The 20,918-nt window shown below is 38.7% G+C and overlaps 1 protein-coding gene and 1 long non-coding RNA gene across 3 annotated transcripts; one reads left to right on the top strand and one right to left on the bottom strand.

The window, feature by feature from the left end:
* The first annotated feature begins 11,765 nt into the window (after positions 1 to 11,765).
* Positions 11,766 to 13,720, top strand: LOC133664737 (uncharacterized). 2 transcript variants are annotated; one of them, XM_062069624.1, is made up of 5 exons: positions 11,766 to 11,851; positions 12,218 to 12,313; positions 12,702 to 12,796; positions 12,883 to 13,162; positions 13,338 to 13,720. In XM_062069624.1, exons 3-5 carry the CDS (start codon positions 12,732 to 12,734, stop codon positions 13,557 to 13,559), a joined length of 567 nt encoding a protein of 188 aa, XP_061925608.1. In that variant the 5' UTR covers positions 11,766 to 11,851; positions 12,218 to 12,313; positions 12,702 to 12,731; the 3' UTR covers positions 13,560 to 13,720. The 2 variants fall into 2 exon arrangements, with proteins under 2 accessions (XP_061925608.1, XP_061925597.1); XM_062069613.1 differs by lacking the exons at positions 11,766 to 11,851; positions 12,218 to 12,313 and having other exon boundaries at positions 12,628 to 12,796.
* Positions 13,721 to 15,481: 1,761 nt separating this feature from the next.
* LOC133664732 (uncharacterized) lies at positions 15,482 to 17,979 on the bottom strand. Its single transcript, XR_009828613.1, has 4 exons — positions 17,926 to 17,979; positions 16,734 to 16,939; positions 16,511 to 16,607; positions 15,482 to 15,593 (listed from the first exon to the last, which is right to left on the bottom strand). It is a non-coding gene; the product is annotated as an uncharacterized LOC133664732 (long non-coding RNA).
* Positions 17,980 to 20,918: the final 2,939 nt, after the last annotated feature.

Below are 20,918 nucleotides of genomic sequence, written 5' to 3'. Positions count from 1 at the left end.
TCCTTGTGAGTTTTACTCGAAACGTATGTTTTTTTAAGACTTGCAAACACAAAAAGTATTTTTTTACTCAATATGACAGTAATGCTCTTAAAATCCTGAAATAATAAGAAAAAGCAATACAAATGTATTCCAACATAATTCCTAATCAAACATGCAAAATGTCTAAAAATGCCTGTAATGTTGAATCCATGTGAGAATTACTGGAATCAATTGTTTTTGTAAGTTTTGCAAATACAAATTTAGGTTTTACACATAATGACAATATACTGCTAAACTCAATATGACAGTTATTTAAACATAACTTCTAAAGTACACATAAAAAAATGGATAATAATGCCTGAAATAATGCATTCTTGTGAGTTTTACTCGAAACATAAGGCTTGCAAAAGCAAAAAGTACATTTTTACTCAATATGACAGTAATGTTCTTAAAATCCTGAGATAATGCGAAAAAAACAATTGTTGTTTTTGTAAAGTTTGCAAATACAAAATTTAGGTTTTACTCACTATGACAGTATACTTTGAAACATAACTCCAAACCACATGTGACAAAATGGCTAATAATGCCTAAAATAATGCATCCTTGGGAGTTTTATTTAAAACATATGCTTTTTAAAGCTTGCAAACACAAAAAGTAGTTTTTTCCTCAAAATGACAGTAATATTCTTACAATCCTGAGATAATGCGAAAAAAGCAATAAAAAGTATTCCATCATAATTCCTAAACCAAACATGCAAAATTTGTAAAAATGCTAGTCATTTTGAATCCGTGTGAGTTTTACTAGAATCAGTTGTGTTGCTAAGGTTTGCAAATACAAAAATTATGTTTTACTCACTATGACAGTCACACTCAATTTGACAGTTATTTAATTATAACTCCTAAACCACACGTGAAAAATGGCTAATAATGCCTGAAATAATGCATCCTTGTGAGATTTACTCGAAACATGTCATTTTTTTAAGGCTTGCAGACACAAAAAGTAGTTTTTTACTCAATATGACAGTAATGTTCTTAAAATCCTGAGATAATGCGAAAAAAGCAATAAAAATGTATTCCAACATAATTCCTAAATCAAACATGCAAAATGTCTAAAAATGTCTGTAATATTGAATCAATCAATCAATCAATCAATCAATGTTTATTTATATATCCCTAAATCACAAGTGTCTCAAAGGGCTGTACAAGCCACAACGACATCCTCGGTACAGAGCCCACATCAATGTGAGAAGTACTGGAATCAATTTTTTTTTGTAAGGTTTGCAAAGCAAAAATTAGGTTTTCTCACTATGGCAGTAAATTGTCACACTCAATATGACAGTTATTTAAACATAACTCCTAAACTACACGTGAAAAAATGCTAATAATGCCTGAAATAATGCATCCTTGTGAGTTTTACTCGAAACTTCATTTTTTTAAGGCTTGCACACACAAAAAGTAGTTTTTTACTCAATATGACAGTAATGTTCTTAAAATCCTGAGATAATGCGAAAAAAGCAATTGTTGTTTTTGTAAAGTTTGCAAATACAAAATTTAGGTTTTACTCACTATGACAGTATACTGTCACACTCAAATGACAGTTATTGAAACATAACTCCAAACCACACGCGACAAAATGGCTAATAATGCCTAAAATAATGCATCCTTGGGAGTTTTATTTAAAACATATGCTTTTTTAAATCTTGCAAACACAAATAGTAGTTTTTTTACCCAATATGACAGTAATGTTCTTACAATCCTGAGATAATGCTAAAAAAGCAATACAAATATATTCCATCATAATTCCTAAATCAAACATGCAAAATGTCTAAAAATGTCTGTAATATTGAATCCATGTGAGTTTTACTAGAATCAGTTGTGTTTGTAAGGTTTGCAAATACAAAATGTAGGTTTTACTCACTATGACAGTCAGACTCAATTTGACAGTTATTTAAACATAACTCCTAAACCACACGTGAAAAATGGCTAATAATGCCTGAAATAATGCATGCTTGTAAGTTTTATTCCAAACATATGCTTTTTTTAAGGGTTGCAAACACAAAATGTAGTTTTTACTCAATATGACAGTAAGGTTCTTACAATCCTGAGATAATGCGAAAAAAGCAATAAAAATGTATTCCATCATAATTCCTAAACCAAACATGCAAAATTTGTAAAAATGCTTTTAATATTGAATCCATTTGAGTTTTACTAGAATCAGTTGTGTTTGTAAGGTTTGCAATACAAACATTTGGTTTTACTCACTATGACAGTTTGACAGTTATTTAAACAAAACTCCTAAACCACACATGAAAAATGGCTAACAATGCCTGAAATAATGCCTCCTTGTGAGATTCACTCGAAACATGTCATTTTTAAGGCTTGCAGACACAAAAAGTAGTTTTTTACTCAATATGACAGTAATGTTCTTAAAATCCTGAGATAATGCGAAAAAAGCAATAAAAGTGTATTCCAACATAATTCCTAAATCAAACATGCAAAATGTCTAAAAATGTCTGTAATAAAGTGAGAATTACTGGAATCAATTTTTTTAGTAAGGTTTGCAAATGCGAAAATTAGGTTTTCTCACTATGGCAGTAAATTGTCACACTCAATATGACAGTTATTTAAACATAACTCATAAACTACACGTGAAAAAAGGCTAATAATGCCTGAAATATTGCATCCTTGTGAGTTTTACTCAAAGCATCATTTTTTTAAGGCTTGCACACACAAAAAGTATTTTTCTAATCAAAAGACAGTAATGTTCTTAAAATCCTGAGATAATGCGAAAAAAGCAAAAAAAATGTATTCAACATAATTCTTAATTTAAACATGCGAAATGTCTAAAAATGTCTGTAATATTAAATCCATGTGCGAATTACAGTAATCAATAGTTTTTGTTAGGTTTGCAAATACAAACATTTGGTTTTACACATAATGACAATATTACTGCCACACTCAATATAACAGTTCTTTTAACCTAACTGCTTCCAAACCACAGACAGGGACATGTTCAAAGAAGCCGCCACCGAAAATCACCACACATGTGTGGAGGAGTATGCAGAGTCTGTGTCCGCATACATTCAGAAGTGCATGGAGGATGTCATGTGATCAAGAACATCCCCACACGGGCCAACGAGAAACCCTGGATGAACAGTGAGGTACGTGCAATGCTGAAGGCTCGGAACAAGGCTTTCAAGTCTGGCGACATGGTGGCATTAAAATCAGCCAGAGCTAACCTGAACCGTGCCATTAAGGTTGTAAAGCGTGCTCACAGTCAGAAAGTGCAGGACTTCTTCGAGAACCCTACAAACACTAGACGAATGTGGCAGGGCATACAGGTCATCACGGACTATAAAGCTGCCCCCTGTCCTTATCCCTGACAGTATCAGCTTCCTAGATGACCTTAACAACTACTTTGCAAGGTTTGAGGCACTTAACACCACTCCGGCGAAAAAATCCATTCCTCGCCCTGATGAGCAGCGGCTCAACCTGTATATAGCGGATGTCCGGAAAACCCTGAGGAGAGTGAACCCCCGGAAAGCACCGGGACCTGATGACATTCCGGGCAAGGTGCTTAAGGGATGTGCAGACCAGCTGGCTGGGGTTCTCACAGACATCTTCAACATATCGCTGACCCAGGCTGTGGTACCATCATGTTTTAAGACGGTCACAATCATTCCAGTGCCAAAAAAACCAACAATCTCCTCCCTCAATGATTACCGCCCCGTTGCACTCACCCCCATCATAATGAAGTGCTTTGAGAGGCTGGTAAAGGAATATATTGTCTCCAGACTTCCCCCCACATTCGACCCATACCAGTTTGCTTATCGCCCTAACCGCTCCACAGAGGACGCCATCTCCTCTGCACTCCACCTGAGCTTAGAACATCTGGAAGGAAAGGACACACACGTGCGGATGTTGTTCCTGGACTTCAGCTCAGCATTCAACACCATCATCCCGCAGCCCTTGGTGAGCAAACTGGCCCCCCTTGGTTTCAGTACCCCCCTTTGCAACTGGCTGCTTGACTTCCTCACAGACAGACCCCAATCCGTGAGAGTGGGCAACAACACCTCCAGTGCCATCTTCTTAGCACCAGCTCCCCCCAGGGCTGCATCCTGAGCCCGCTGCTGTTCACGTTGATGACCCATGACTGTTGCGCCAGGTCCACTACTAACCACATTGTGAAGTATGCGGACGACACGACAGTAGTGGGCCTCATTCGTGACAACAACGACATGGACTACAGGGAGGAGGTGAAACATCTGGTTGACTGGTGCAGAACCAACAACCTGGTCCTGAATGTCAACAAGACCAAGGAGATCATCGTTGACTTCAGGAAGCACCAGTCCAGCCACGCTCCACTCTTCATCAATGGCACAGCGTTGGAGATAGTAAGCAGCACCAAGTTCCTGGGGGTGCAGATAACTGACAATATAATCTGGTCCCTACACACCGGAGCTCTTGTAAAAAGAGCTCAGCAGCGCATGCACTTTTTACGTCGGATAAAAAGAGCCCAGCTCCCTCCCCCCATTCTCACCACATTTTACAGAGGCACTATAGAGAGCCTGCTGACCAACAGCATCTCTGTCTGGACTGCTGGAGCCTGCAGTGCCTCAGACTGGAAGTCTCTGCAGAGAGTGGTGAGGACGGCGGAAAAGATCATCAGGACTCCTCTTCCTCCTATCCAGGAGATCGCAAAAAGCCGCTGCCTGACAAGGGCTCAGAAAATCTGCAAAGACTCCTCCCACCCCCACCAAGGACTGTTTTCACTGCTGGACTCTAGAAAGAGGTTCCGCAGCCTCCGAAGCAGAACCTCCAGGTTCTGTAACAGCTTCTTCCCTCAGGCCATAAGACTCTTGAACGCATCATAATTAAATGATCCCCTCAACTCCCCCCAAAATGGATTAACTCGCTGGAATAAAAAAGACAATATAACATACATCCATAAACGTGGATGCATGTGAAAAAGTGCAATATACTTATCGTACAGTAATCTATTTATTTATTTATCTATATATATTTATTTATTTTATATATATATTTATTTATTATTTATATATATTTATTTATTTATATATGCACCTTATTGCTTTTTTATCCTGCCTACCATTAATGTTTATGTAACGAAATTTCGTTCTTATCTGTGCTGTAAAGTTCAAATTTGAATGACAATAAAAAGGAAGTCTAAGTCTAAGTCTAAGTCTATAACTGTAATACTAAATATGAAAGTTATATAAACATAACTCCAAAACCAAATATGCAATCCGTCTAAAAATGTCTGTAATATTGAATTTATGTGAGGTTACCACATAAGGTTTGTAAGGTTTACACATACAAAAATTAGGTTTTACTCATAATGACAGTATAACTTCCACATTCAATATGACAGTTATTTAAACATAACTCCTAAACAACACATGCAAAATGGCTAATAATGCCTGGAGAAATGTATCTTTGTGAGTTTTACTGGGAAAAAAAAATTGTAAGGTTTGTAAAGACACAAGTTAGTTTTTTTTACTCAATATGACAGTATAACTGTCATACTAAATATGAAAGTTATATAAACATAACTCCAAAACAAAACATGCATTATGTCTAAAAATGCTTGTAATATTGTATCCATGTGAGTTTTACTAGAATCAGTTGTTTTTGTAAGGTTTGCAAATACAAAATATGGGTTTTTCTCACTATGACAGTACACTATCACACTCAAACTGACAGTTATTTAAACATAACTCCTAAACCACACATGCAAAATGGCTAATAACGCCTGGAGGTGTTTATCTTAGTGAGTTTTACTATACAAATATACATTTTGTAAGGTTTGCAGAGACACAAGTTAGTTTTTTTACTCAATATAACAGTATACTGTCATACTAAATCCATCCATTTTCTTCCGCTTAGCCGAGGTCGGGTTGCGGGGGCAGCAGCATAAGCAGAGAAGCCCAGCCTCTTCGTCCAGCTCTTCTCGGGGGATCCCGAGGCGTTCCTAGGCCAGCCGGGAGACATAGTCTTCCCAATGTGTCCTGGGTCTTCCCCGTGGCCTCCTGCCAGTCAGACTTGCCCTAACACCTCCCTAGGGAGGCGTTCGGGTGGCATCCTGAGCAGATGTCCGAACCACCTCATCCGGCTCCTCTCAATGTGGAAGAGCAGCGGCTTTACTCCGAGTTCCTCCCGGATGACAGAGCTTCTCATCCTATCTCTAAGGGAGAGACCCGCCACCCGGGGGAGGAAACTCATTTCGGCCGCTTGTACCCGTGATCGTGTCTTTTCGGTCATAACCCAAAGCTCATGACCATAGGTGAGAATGGGAACATAGATCGACCGGTAAATTGAGAGCTTTTCCTTCTGGCTCAGCTCCTTCTTCACCACAACGGATCGATATAGTGTCCTCATTACTGAAGACGCCGCATCGATCCGCCTGTGGATCTCACAATCCACTCTTCCCTCACTCGTGAACAAGACTCCTAGGTACCTGAACTCCTCCACTTGGGGCAAGATCTCCTCCCCAACCTGGAGATGGCACTCCACCCTTTCCCGGGCGAGAACCATGGACTCGGACTTGGAAGTGCTGATTTTCATCCCAGTCGCTTCACACTCGGCTGCGAACCGATCCAATGAGAGCTGAAGATCCTGGCCAGTTGAAGCCATCAGGACCACATCATCTGCAAAAAGCAGAGACCTAATCCTGCAGCCACCAAACCAGATCCCCTCAACGCCATGACTGCGCCTAGAAATTATGTCCATAAAAGTTATGAACAGAATCGGTGACAAAGGGCAGCCTTGGCGGAGTCCAACCCTCAATGGAAAGGGTCCGACTTACTGCCGGCAATGCGGACCAAGCTCTGACACTGATCATACAGGGAGCGATCCGTCACAATCAGACAGTCCGATACCCCATACTCTCTGAGCACTCCCCACACGGTCGAATGCCTTCTCCAAGTCCACAAAGCACATCTAGACTGGTTGGGCAAACTCCCATGCACACTCAAGGACCCTGCCGAGAGTATAAGGCTGGTCTAGTGTTCCACGACCAGGACGAAAACCACACTGTTCGTCCTGGATCCGAGGTTCGACTATCCGGCTTAGCCTCCTCTCCAGTACACATGAATAGAATAGTTGATCCACGATAGTTGGAACATACCCTCCAGTTCCCCTTCTTAAAGACAGAAACCACCACCCCGGTCTGCCAATCCAGAGGTACCGCCCCCGATGTCCACGCGATGTTGCAGAGTCTTGTCAACCAAGACAGCCCTACAGCATCCAGAGCCTTAAAGAACTCCGGACGGATTTCATCCACCCCCGGGGCCTTGCCACCGAGGAGCTTTTTAACTACCTTGGCAACCTCAGCCCCAGAAATAGGAGAGCCTACCACAGATTCCCCAGGCACTGCTTCTTCATAGGAAGACGTGTTAGTGGGCCTGAGGAGATCTTCGAAGTATTCCCTCCACCGATCCACAACAGCCGCAGTAGAGGTCGCTTGGCCTGTCAGTACCTGTCCGCTGCCTCTGGAGTCCCATGAGCCAAAAGGACCCGATAGGCTCTTTCTTCAGCGTGACGGCATCCCTCACTGCTGGTGTCCACCAGCGGGTTCTAGATTACCGCCACGACAGGCACCAAACACCTTGCGGCCACAGTTCCAATCAGCCGGCTCGACAAGAGAGGCACGGAACATGGTCCACTCAGACTCAATGTCCAGCACCTCTCGTGACATGTTCAAAGTTCTTCCGGAGGTGGGAATTAAAACTCCCTCTAAAATGACACTCTGCTAGGCGTTCCCAGCAGACCCTCACAATGCGTTTGGGCCTGCTAGGTCTGTCCGGCATCCTCCCCCACCATCGGAGCCAGCTCACCACCAGGTGGTGATCGGTAGAAAGCTCTGCCCCTCTCTTCACCCGAGTGTCCAAAACATGAGGCCGCAAATCCGATGACACAACTACAAAGGAATTGCGGCCGAGGGTGTCCTGGTGCCAAGTGCACATATGGACACCCTTATGTTTGAACATTGTGTTTGTTATGGACAATCCGTGACAAGCAAAAAGTCTAGTAACAAAGCACCACTTGGGTTTGGATCCGGGTGGCCATTTTTTCCAATCACGCCTCTCCAGGTTTCACTGTCGTTGCTAACATGAGCGTTGAAGTCCCCCAGCAGAACAAGGGAATCACCCAAGGGAGCACTCTCCAGTAATCCCTCAAGGGAATACAAAAAGAGTGGGTACTCTGAGCTGCTGTTTGGTGCAGCCGCCTTCGGGTTGGGGGACGGGTCCTGACTGTTGGTTGTGTTTACGCACCAAACAGCAGCTCAGCGTACCCACTCTTTTTGTATTCCCATGAGGGAGTACTGGAGAGTGCTCCCTCGGGTGATTCCCTTGTTCTGCTGGGGGACTTCAACGCTCATGTTAGCAACGACAGTGAAACCTGGAGAGGCGTGATTGGAAAAAATGGCCACCCGGATCCAACCCCAAGTGGTGCTTTGCTATTGGACTTTTTGCTTGTCACGGATTGTCCATAACAAACACAATGTTCAAACATAAGGGTGTCCATATGTGCACTTGGCACCAGGACACCCTCGGCCGCAGTTCCTTTGTAGTTGTGTCATCGGATTTGCGGCCAAGGCGGCTTTGCCCGTGTAGCAGTTTAGCGGCCGAACACTAATCAGAGACAGGTGAACATAATTAGCAACCATGGCAACCAAAACTAACTCAGGGAGGTGCACACACAGGAACTAAAAGGAGTCCAAAACTAACAGAACATAACTACACAAAACATAATCTAGACCACAGATCATGACATATTGCATGTTTGGTTTTGGAATTATGTCTATATAACTTTTATATTTAGTATGACAGTTATACTGTCATATTGAGTAAAATAAATGTATTTGCAAACTTACAAAAGATATTTTTTCTAGTAAAACTCACAAATACATTATTGCAGGCATTTTTAGGCATTTTGTATGTTTGGTTTAGGAGTTATGTTTGTATATTTTGTATTGCTTTTTTTTTTTTGCATTATGCAGGATCCTAAGTACATTACTGTCATATTGAGTAAAACACTATTTTTTGTGTTTGCAAACCTTACACAACAATGTGTTTGTAGTAAAACTCACAAAGATACATTATTTCAGGCATTATTAGACATTTTACATGTTTGGTTTAGGAGTTATTTTTAAATAACTGTAATATTAAGTTTGAAAGTTATACTGTCATATTGAGTAAAAATCAAATATTTGTGTTTGTACACCTTCCAAAAGCACCTGTTTCTATTAAATTGAGTAAAAAAACAAATAATTTTTGTCTTTGCAAACTTTACAAAAGATATTTTTTCTAGTAAATTTCACAGATATACATTATTGTAGGCATTATTAGACATTTTGCATGTTTGGTTTAAGAGTTATGTTTCAATAATTTTGTATTGCTTTTTTTCGCATTATCTCAGGATTCTAAGAACATTACTGTCATATTGAGTAAAAAACTATTTTTTGTAATTGAAAACCTTACAAAAACACCTGATTATAGTAAAACTCACAGATACATTATTTCAGGCAATATTAACCGTTTTGCATGTTTGGTTTAGGAGTTATGTTTAAACAACTGTCATATTGAGTGTGACAGTTATACTATATTGAGTATAAATTGAGTAAAAAACAATTTTTTGTATTTGTAAACCTTACAAAAGCACCTGATTCTAGTCAAATTCACATAAATACAATAATACAGGCATTATTAGACATATTGCATGTTTGATTTTGGAGTTATGTTTATACTACTTTCATATTTAGGATGACAGTTATACTGTCATCTTGAGTAAAAAACGAATTTTTGTGTTTGCAATCCTTACAAAAGCTCATGTGTGACAGTCTCATGCCGTCTTGTGGGTGCTCAGGACCATCAAAGGAAGACATGTTGCGGCAGGTGTAGACTTTCGTTTATTTTTACAAATAAAACCTCTCAGTCTCAGGTCGCTTTGCAGCTCCTCTATGGCGTCACATTAGTACCAAAAATCCAAGCGCATAAAAACTGTTATCGCGCGCTGATTCTCCACTTCGCGCGCGCGCGCGACACCCTTGTGCGCGCGCGTGGTGCCTTTGTGCGCGCGCGCGGCGCCTTTTTGCGTGCGCGCGGTGCCTTTCTGTGCGCGCGCCGTCTTGGTCTGGCATCTCTCCTCGCGCTGTCATGTTTCTTTTTGTTACTTTGGGGGCGGGTATGCTTAGACCGCCCCTTCTTTCTGATTGGCTCTGAGCACTGTCAGTCAATGGAGGAGCAACGTGGCGGCCATCTTACTTTATTCATGATGAAAAATCCATGGCAGTTCCCTGGGATTAAAAAGAAAGGAAATCACGTTTTCATGGGGCTATCATGGCTGAACAAGTAAATCTTACACTATTATCTCTCAGATTTAATTTGCCTAATGTATGGAGCTAGCTTTTTTTGTTGTTTTTTTAAATACATATTTTTAACTCTGCCATCTATACTGATCTGGGCTGATATCTAATTTTTCATAGTTTGAGTTGTTTGCAGAAACGTAAATACTTTTATAGTAATATTAAAACCATATTCATTAATTGTAGTGATAACCTGTCATTCATTATTCTACTAAAATAGTAATTGCAATCATAACATCAATAATTAGGCCCATATGTTAATCATGTGGTCCTGATATGAAGTACACATAGATAAGTGGGTTCGGGTAGACTCTGGTGTAAACTTAAAGTAGATAGAGGAAAGAAAATAAATAGTCCCACATTGTGGCATACATTCAATATGTACATATACAAATATTACATAAATAAAAATATTTTTTCAAACAGACAAGTGAGGAAAGAAAACATATTTGAAAATATAATTTCCATCATTGACTGACATCTGTCGACTGTATGAAAAGAGAGATATTGATCTTGACACTTCATTAACTATGTGATGTTCTCTCAACAGATGAGACATTACCTTCTTCAAAGACTTTTAGATAAAATTCAATTGGCATTTTCCACAACTCCACTAAATTTGGACTTTTTAGAATTTGTTTGTCGACAGGAGCTGTATCTTCTGCAAGCCCTATCCAACCACATTCAAGTACCAGCTGCTATTATCCAGACTTTGCAGGAACTCTTTGAACTTGTGAAAGCACAACTGGAACATCCGGCCCCAGATGTCACAGTGGAGAAGACAGGCACCAAAGGACGCCCCAAAATTTTGGTCGATGAACAGCATTTGAAGGAACTGCTTGGCGTACACCTTCCTGTGCCTTGAATAGCCACACTGATGGGTGTTTTAAGAATGACAATCTATCGAAGGATGAGAGAGAATGAGCTTTCTGTCAGGGCCATGTATAGTCCCATCACCGATGCTGAGCTTGACTATTTGGTTTCTGACATTAAGCGTGATTTACCAAATGCAGGCTACAGAATGGTAAAAGGCCGACTGGATTCTCTGGGACACAGAGTTCCATGGAGAAGAGTTGCTGCCTGCATGCACAGAGTTGATTCCATAGGTATCATCTCAAGACTGTCCAGTCTTGGCTGTGTCATACGCAGAGTTTACTCTGTACCAGGGCCCTTGTCCCTGGTACATGTGGACACAAATCACAAGTTGATCAGGTTTGTATTGAAGATGTTTATATATATGTAATCTGATAATCAACCAGTTCTCATTTGTACGGTGACTATCCATCATGGGGATATATAATTTCACATAATACATGGAATATTTTTATTTGTATGCATTATTCTGGACCTTTATCCACTTAAGCCAAATTTCACTGTTTGTACACTGTTTAGTGCACAAATCGTAAATGACTAAATTCAAGTTGTATGTTTGCTTCTCAGATACAATATTGTCATATTTGGAGGAATCGATGGCTTTTCTACAAAGGTAACCTAATTTTTGTTTTTTACAAATCACATTATAATAATTAGTCTTTGTGTGGATTGTTTCATTTAAAAAAAATTTTTGAGGCTACAATAGTGCCATTCTCAGTCCAATTGCTCCATGTACTTAAGCCTCCCAGGACAGGATCTTGTACATAATTTTTAATTTCACCCTTGCCTTCCCTGTAGCCAATTTGCCAGAATCTCACATTATTGAGGCAACTTATCCAAAGCAGTTGTTCAAATCTGGCAGTTGCCCACATATTGTATTCAAACTGCCATCGTGTTTATTTTACTTTTTTTTAAGTTTCCAAGTGTAATCTTGGTGCAGGTGCACACGCATGGTTTACATTTTATTTGACTTTTGTAGATACTGTACTTAAATGCAGCGACCAACAACTGTGCTTCAACAAACAGCATTTCACTTCTTTCTGGAGGCCACTCAACAACATGGTTTACCCTCAAGGTAGTGTTATTAAGATTATTACAATGCTATGCATATTGGCCAATTTTCAGAAATGACAGATACAAATATAATATTATGCACCCCATCCTTTGGCTGAACAACAGCATTAAGTGCTTATACTATTTGATTAAAAAAACTAAGACAGGAACATATTTTATGCCATTTCTCCACATAGTTCATATTCTTTGCTCATGATTCCTTGCTATTGTCTCACTGCATGTTTTTAGCTGTAACCAAAAAGGGGACTTTATATGCATACTATTATTACTGGGCACATTTGTTAATGTTGAAAATACGAATTGGATAGTGTACTCATGTACAAAAGTTACAAATACATTGTTCTGTTGATTCCTCCATTTTAACCAATTTCATGGTACGAGCTGACCAGGGAGTAGAGAACGTGGACATCGCCCGGTTTATGTTCACAGTCCGTGGCAACAATCGTGGAAGTTTCATCTCGGGAAAGAGTGTCCACAATCAAAGGTACAATTCCTCTAGCTTTCACTTAACACAATATCATGTTTGCCTTCATGGAAATTCATTTTTTATGTTTTTGTGACCCTCAATAGGATAGAGCGGTTATGGCGAGATTTGTGGATCTCTGTATCATTCAAGTATTCCAACCTTCTGTATTCTCTTGAAGAAAATGACATACTGGACATCTCGTCCATAGACGACATATTCTGTGTCCACTACGCATTTCTTCCAAAACTCAAAAAAGACTTGGAGATCTTCACTGAAGGCTGGAACCACCATCCAATGCGCACTGAGGGAAACCGAAGTCCGATGCAGATGTGGGAATGTGGACAGATGTTGAACAACAGTGATGCTCATTCTGAGAACATTGCAGTAAGTGTTTTGTCGACAGTATTTTTGTGGCTTAAAAAAAAGAAAACAATCAAAACACGAGGATTGAATTAGCGTTTACTGAACAAAGATCCAGGAAGAATGGAACACCTTGAAAATAAATAACCATACACTGTAATGATCTGTGTAAACTAAAATACTCTCTTTTGGCACATAGGATCTTCAAGAGCCGGACATTGATTGGGAGACTGCGGCTGATTATAATGGCAACGACTCGGAACCTGAAACTGGCATTGTGGTGCCTGAATGTGATTGCCCTCTAACTGAGGAGGAGCTGAATGAACTCCAAACTCTCATTGATCCGACTGACCCAAATTTGACAAATGAACAACTATACATTGTCTGCCATGAACATGTGAAACGACTGCGCATACAATGAGTTTGGAGTTCATTCATCCCCACTGAGCGAAGACTGATCCAAAACACATCTCCAAGGCATCATCTCTCTACTTACATTGAATCGAACCTAAATCTCCTGCATGACAAGTGGGACTCCTACCACTCACCCACCAGTGCTTCCTTAGTAACATTGAGTTTTACAATACCTTAGTAACCATCTCATATCTGTGATGTGATGCTTACAAGACTCAATGTTACCTCGGATGCACTGGTGGTCCAGATGGTAGAAATCTCACCTGTCATGCAGGAGGTTTAGATTTGATTCAATGTGAAGTCATAATTTTTTTATTCCACTCCCCCAGTTAATTTCACATTAAGACAAGACCTCCATGGAAAGACATAGTGTGGTCACTGTGGCCTCCCTGAGGACATCTCCTGTAGGTTTTATTGACAACGCCTTATAGACATGTTCTGGACCACTCATTGCACAGTGGGTCTCCTCCTTAAACTTAAACCCCTCAAGGGGCGGCGTGGCGAGGTTGGTAGAGTGGCTGTGCCAGCAATCTGATTCAATCCCCACCTTCTACCATCCTAGTCACGTCCGTTGTGTCCTTGGGCAAGACACTTCACCCTCGCTCCTGATGGCTGCTGGTTAGCGCCTTGCATGGCAGCTCCCGCCGTCAGTGTGTGAATGTGTGTGTGAATGGGTGAATGTGGAAATATTGTCAAAGCGCTTTGAGTACCTTGGAAGTAGAAAAGCACTATACAAGTATAACCCATTTATCATTTATTTATTTATTAATACCGGCTAAATTCAAAGCCATTGACAATGGCCTGAGAGAGTACTGTTTTGAACTCTGCATATGTTCTCAGGTGTGCAACTGGGAATGAAACTGAGCAGGAACATGCATTAACCACATGATAGCAGATGGTATGATTTGCACCATAACAAACCTCACAGTCATGGTCAAATTCCATGACTATTTTAAACTGTTTACGTTCTGCATAACTTAAAGGAATATGAGACTGTCCTGTGAGCCACTGGCAGAACTTGCCAACATTAATATGTGTCTCTTGTTTAGTTTTTCAGCCTTGTTGACCTCATCTTCGTCTCTGGTCTCTGAGTTGTGTTCATCCTCTTCTGAAAAAGTGATAGAAAGTTTTTAGTTTAGTTTTTTTTATGTTGAAACAGGAAGTTTTATGATGGCATTGATGATACAAAACAAACTTCAGTTTAAGCATTAACAGGCAGTATGATTGTAATGTAAGTGTTGATGTTGACTGCTATGTAAAGGACTATATAGGACAAATATATGTAATCCACTAAATTAACTGCTAACAAACTGTGCTTTGTAATTGTTTTGAAGGTGAAGCAACAACATTTGAATTAAAAAGAAAATATTCACCTTCATCCTCCATAGCCTGTACAAAGTCTTGGAGAAAGTTGACCACTGTGGACTCTCTTTGATGTCTCATTGTGCCAATCTCACTTAAAGACAGGGGATAGGGACTGCACAAGAAAATCAGCATCCACCTTGAGTTTATAAAAAGAAGAAAGTCATGACAGTTTAATTGTGGATATTTTGTAAATTAATAAATGCAGATGACTTTTAAATGGACATTTTGAAATGTTTACCTTGCAAAAAGAGCTATAACAAAAATAGTGAATTAATTACATTAGCAACAAAAGTTGAAGCGACACTGAGGGACATGTCCTACCGCACAATGTCTTCCTTTTTTTCAATGGACACAGGCCCTGTGTATCCACATGACAAAATCATGTCTGTGTATGCCATCAGGAGTTCACTGTCAGCAGCCTCAATCTTTGAAAAGTACACAAGTAATGATATCAAAACAACATATGAAACCCAAAGATGAAATTATTCAAAACACATTTTGCCCACACATTACCTCTTTTATTAGTTCCATGAGCTCCAGGTCCACAACGTCCTTTTCAGTTATTGATCCCTGGTCAAATTCACCAGTGGATATGTAGCTGTAACACCGCTGCATTAAAAAGTTTGGTGGTGGTCCCCCTTGTGCGAGACTCGCAGCAAATATTTCTCCAATAGTCCTGTGATCCCAAAACAAAAGAAAAATACTATTACTAATACTTTTTTTTTTATAAAGCATTTTTCATACATTTAAAATGCAGCTCAAAGTGCTTTACATAGTTAAAAACAAAATGAGAAATAACACACACACACACCCCATTAAGACAGTCAAACATGTACATAAAAATAAACAAACAGCAACAACAATAATAACACAATGACAAAGGCACATGCATGGATACAGAGGCTCCAGCGAGAAGAGCCAATCGCAGGAACCCTCTGGACGTAGAGATCCAGAGGGCTCTTTGAGGAAACACTAGATGATAAAATAAATTGATTAAAAATAATTAAAATACACATCAGGTAAAAGTCCAAAAATAATATGAAATAATATATAATCAAACATAAAATAAACTACAATATGAAAAACTATAAAATAAAATACAAAAACTGAAATATAAATATAATAAGACCATATAAAAATAGACTAAGATATGATAAAACATAAAAATAAGCTAAAATATGATAAAACATAAAAATAACTAATACTAATAGAATAATCCTGCACATTGGGCCTAATATTTAAAGATTAAAGTACCAATGATTGTCACACACACACTAGATGTGGCGAAATTTGTCCTCTGCATTTGTCCCATCCCCTTGGGGAGCAGTGGGCAGCAGCGGCGCCGCGCCTGGGAATTATTTTGGTGATTTAACCCCCAACTCCAACCCTTTGTTGCTGAGTGCCAAGTTTGTGTAGTAAAGTGGTTTTTGAATTCGAGCAATGTAATCTGAAATATGTTTAAAATAACAACAATTAATGTTATTATTTTTGAAACAATATACTTATCATAACATGAGTATATGTGTGCATGAGAGAGTGTAAAGAAAAGCATTGCTATAGTTTCACTTCATCTGCCTTTTTTTTACAACCTACTTGAAGTTGTATTTTTCAAAGTCGGTCATTGAGTACTTTGGTACTTTGCCATCAATGCCCCCCTCAAAAAACCTCCTCTCGATCCCTGCCAGCATTTCTGTTTAGAAAAGGAAGATGCAAATTGGTTACTATAGAATACAGAAGTACAGTATATTACCAAAATGTGTAAGACCGATGACATGTCACAGCACATTTAATTTGAAGGTCAACAAAAAAAACATACCAGTTAAAAATTCCTTCCTCAGGGCACCACTGTCAATGCCAGCCTCTCCTATGAATGAAACTGCAAGAAGGTTTTTGGGGGAAGATTTATTTTGTCGTTGCCACAGTTTCATGCCTCTTTCCAGCATCTGGTCCCTCGTAATGCAGATGTGGAAGGTTGTTGCTGGATCCACCTTGTCAGCTATGCTTTGGATGATGTCAGCAATGCTTATAATGTTGGGGGGGGGGGGGGGGGTATGTATTTCAGTCACACAACTCTGCATAAACAGTTTGCATATCAGAAGCAGAGCATAATTGATTTTAGCTCATTTTAAACAGGACCAATCAGCTGTCTCAAATTATTTATTTCCAGAAAAAATACCACAGTGATTACAAGTAACTAACAGCAGAGCTAACTAACAGAGAGGATGTAGGTGATCATAGAAACATAGCCCCCAGAACAATGCTTGGAACTTCAGCGAGATTATAACACCTCGTGGGTAGCCAGAGCAGCAGCAACTAGAAAAGCACTCAGAGAGCGCAGACCTCCGCCAAGCAGCTCATTTCCACCCATATTGTGATTTCCACCCTATATTGTAGTCCTACATGGATTTTATATATATATATATATATATATATATATATATATATATATATATATATATATATATATATATATATATATATATATATATATATATATATATATATATATATATATTATTGGATATATTGATAAACAAAACATACCTTCATCTTTTGAAAAAATACCATAAGCCGCCTCCCACAACTACATTACCCATACGCCATCACGCAGAGCACGAGTACTGGAACTCATATAATCTTTTGGTATTTTCTCATTTTTGGTAACCCAGAGCATCACCAAAATGTAATCACCTGATCCTTTTCCCATTATCAACATTTTCTGAGCATTTCATCCAAATTTGTCATCCCTGCACTTCGTGCTTGGCAGAATAAGCAGAGCAACAGAGAGAGACAGTGAGAGCAAGAGCAGAGTGGCAGTGGGAGCTGAGAAGCAGTAGTAGTAATGAACAAGTTATTTAAAAATATGACTAATCAGTTGATCATTATTGGCACAGCTTGAGTTGTCTACCTGCCAATTAAGGCTCTGCATAATTCATGTTCAGCTGGTCCAAGGTAGTTTTAACATATGACAATTACTAATTATTATTATTAATCTTTTATTGAGGTACCTTTTAATGTCTTGGTGTTGGCGCCGTTTTGGGCATATCTCTGTACCATCAGTGTCCTTGTCAGCGGAAACTAAGCTGATGGCCATAGAAGCTCTATAGGAACACATGTTGCAAGGTTTAGTCATATTAGGATATAAAACACAGCAAAAAAAAAAAAAGAGCTTTCCAATGTTGGAAAATTCTCTTTTGTAAGAACAGGGGACATTGGAGGAATACCTTTCGCCACAGAAGCTTGCATGGGCTTCAATACATTCTGTGACATACAGCTGCTGACAAATTGGACAGGTCACCTACATTGGAACAAAGCATTAGTAAATATATTAAATATTGAAAAGGATTAAAATTGTACGCCCTTGATAGTCTTGTTCTTACTTTGACACTGGGAACCTTGGACATCGAAGGGAGTTCTGTGGAGTCCTGGAAATTTAAGATTAAAGGCAAAAAGCTTTAAGACTGTAAACATGTGTAAATTTGAATAACAGCAAACATAACTGAGTTTTTATTTGCATATTTTACAGACTTACTTTCAGAGACATGTCTATGCTATCTGAGGAGTTTTCCTGTGTAGTGTCACTGTTTTCTGGGAACTCCAGTCAGTAGTCTGTGGAAGGAACAAACCAATTAGCCAGGGTAAAAAAGAATATTGAATCTAATTATCCATCATCGTGAACAAAACAGTCTTGCCCGTTCAATGGTGACATCTAAGATCTTGTCTCTTCCACAAAATGCCACATGCGCTGCTAGTAATTGAACCAGCATGCCCACTGAGCAGGTATGGCACGTCGCTTTTGGCATTCTTTCATAATTCCTTTGCACAGTTTGGAAGGGGTGTCATATCCAGATTGCCTTGAACCAGTACAATGTACAGTGCTGACTTCCCACGTCCTACTGCACTGAGGTAACGGCCTGTGTAACCTTCTGCTTCAGGTGGCACAATACAAAGTTTTCTTTGACCAGATCCACCTATATGAAAATCATGAAAATTTGATGTATGTAAATAACCAAATCAATTGAATTGGACTTTGAACAACATATAGGAGATAGCAAAAAAAAACAACAAAGCTCCAATATCTTACCAACAGCCTTATATAACATCCATGCTCCTTTTAAATGGCTCATTTTGGGGTAAGTCTCTTCAAGTTTTCTGGACAACTGTGTGAAATTAAAATCATGTAAATCTTTTGTTCAAGAAAAGCTTTTGTACTGTATAATGTGTATTCCTTAATTTCATTACTTCTATTATTGTTTTCTCTCCCTCTCATTTTCATTAAATTGAATGTAGTGCAAAAAGCATGATACAACTTTCTTTTTCTTTTTCCACTTGTCCTTAGGTTTTCTGGTTTTTGCAACAGGAAGGGACTTGGAATCTCATCCTGTTGCTACCTTTATTGAAAGCTGGCATCATAGATATGAATAAATACTAGATAATTCTCCAGTGTAGCAATGTTGTAGCCATCTTACCTCAGACAGCTGGCCTCAATCATTACATTGATGACAATGGTGCATGTACTAATTAAATTACCATAACTTGCTCGATCTTCGACCAATTTACAAACGTTTGCCTTGTTAAAAATCTTATTACATATATATATATGACATAGGATGTTGTACCTGTTGAAATTACCTCTTTCGCTTTAAAAAAAAATGACATAATTGTGCAACATAGTTTTGTAGGGTCAGTGTTAGTCAGTCAGTTCTCTGATTATTTTAAACTGTTTCAGAATACATTCGTAAAAGGCTATTTTTAACATTTTAAAAACAAAATTCAAAACATTATTTCATTAATTTTATGGCTGAATCAAAACAAATTCCATAAATTAGAAAACAAATGTTCAAGAAGAAGTGAAAATATAAAATAATGTTATGGTTGGATGTTATTGCTGGTGGACCAGTTCTGGCTGAAAGATGTGATTATGGTGTTTGTTGTCTTCATATTTATTTGGGTCACATTTTGTATTACACTGTATTGTGTTTATGTGGTATGAAATTCATCTCTAAACAACTCCTAGTTCAGAGAACGAAGATATATAAAGGTACTGATGTTTATATCTATAATAAATACATAGACTATATTTCACTGTTATGTATTTAGCTATGACACTAGAACTTAGTAGTGTAGCATACATGGAACAATGACATGTTTTATATATAAATAATGATTTAAGATACATGCCTTGTTTTGTGTGTGTATCCATTATATCTGATTAATATTTATAAAGTCCATGGTTAAAATCATGTTATAGTGTTTATCTAAATCTATGGCTGGCATGGCTATGGTACATGACCAGGGTGGGAACGCTCACACAGAGAGAGAGAGCAAAGAAGAGGGACTGAGGAGAGAGAGAGGTGGAGGAGAGTGTGAGAACACATGTTAATGCTATAGCATGTTACACGTTACCCATAAATTATCTGCATCCTCTGTTACATTAATGGTCCGCCGTCCCATCCCTGCCTGTAACAGTTGCAGTTCCTCTGCTGCTTTTGGAGTCTTCTCAATATGTTTATTCACCAGGTAAAACTGCATCTTTTGTAATTGCCTCAAACGCATTCTCAGGATTCTAAGAACATTACTGTCATAATGAGTAAAAAAATAGTTATTGTGTTTGCAAACCTTACAAAAGCACATGTCTCTCGCAAAACTCTTAAATATACTATAATACATTTGTGTCCTTAGGAAACAGAATGCACAGTCAAATTAATTCTACAGATTATTAGATTTATTGCATGTTTGGTTTGGTTTAGTAATGCTTGAAACAATTTGTTATTGCTTCAAACACATTATCTCTGGATTCTAAGAACATTACTCGTAAAAAAAAATAGTTTTTTGGTTTTGCAAACTTTACAAAAGCACATGTTTCTATTAAAACTCACAAAGATACAATAACACGGGCATTATTAGACATATTGAATGTTTGGTATAGAAATGATGCTTAAAATAATTGTTTGTTTCAAATGCCGTTTTTCCAGATTCTAAGAACATTGTATTGAGTAAA

Source organism: Entelurus aequoreus, linkage group LG02, assembly GCF_033978785.1.
Source record: "Entelurus aequoreus isolate RoL-2023_Sb linkage group LG02, RoL_Eaeq_v1.1, whole genome shotgun sequence".
Lineage (NCBI taxonomy): Eukaryota > Metazoa > Chordata > Actinopteri > Syngnathiformes > Syngnathidae > Entelurus > Entelurus aequoreus.
This window is presented reverse-complemented; position numbering and strand designations above follow the sequence as displayed.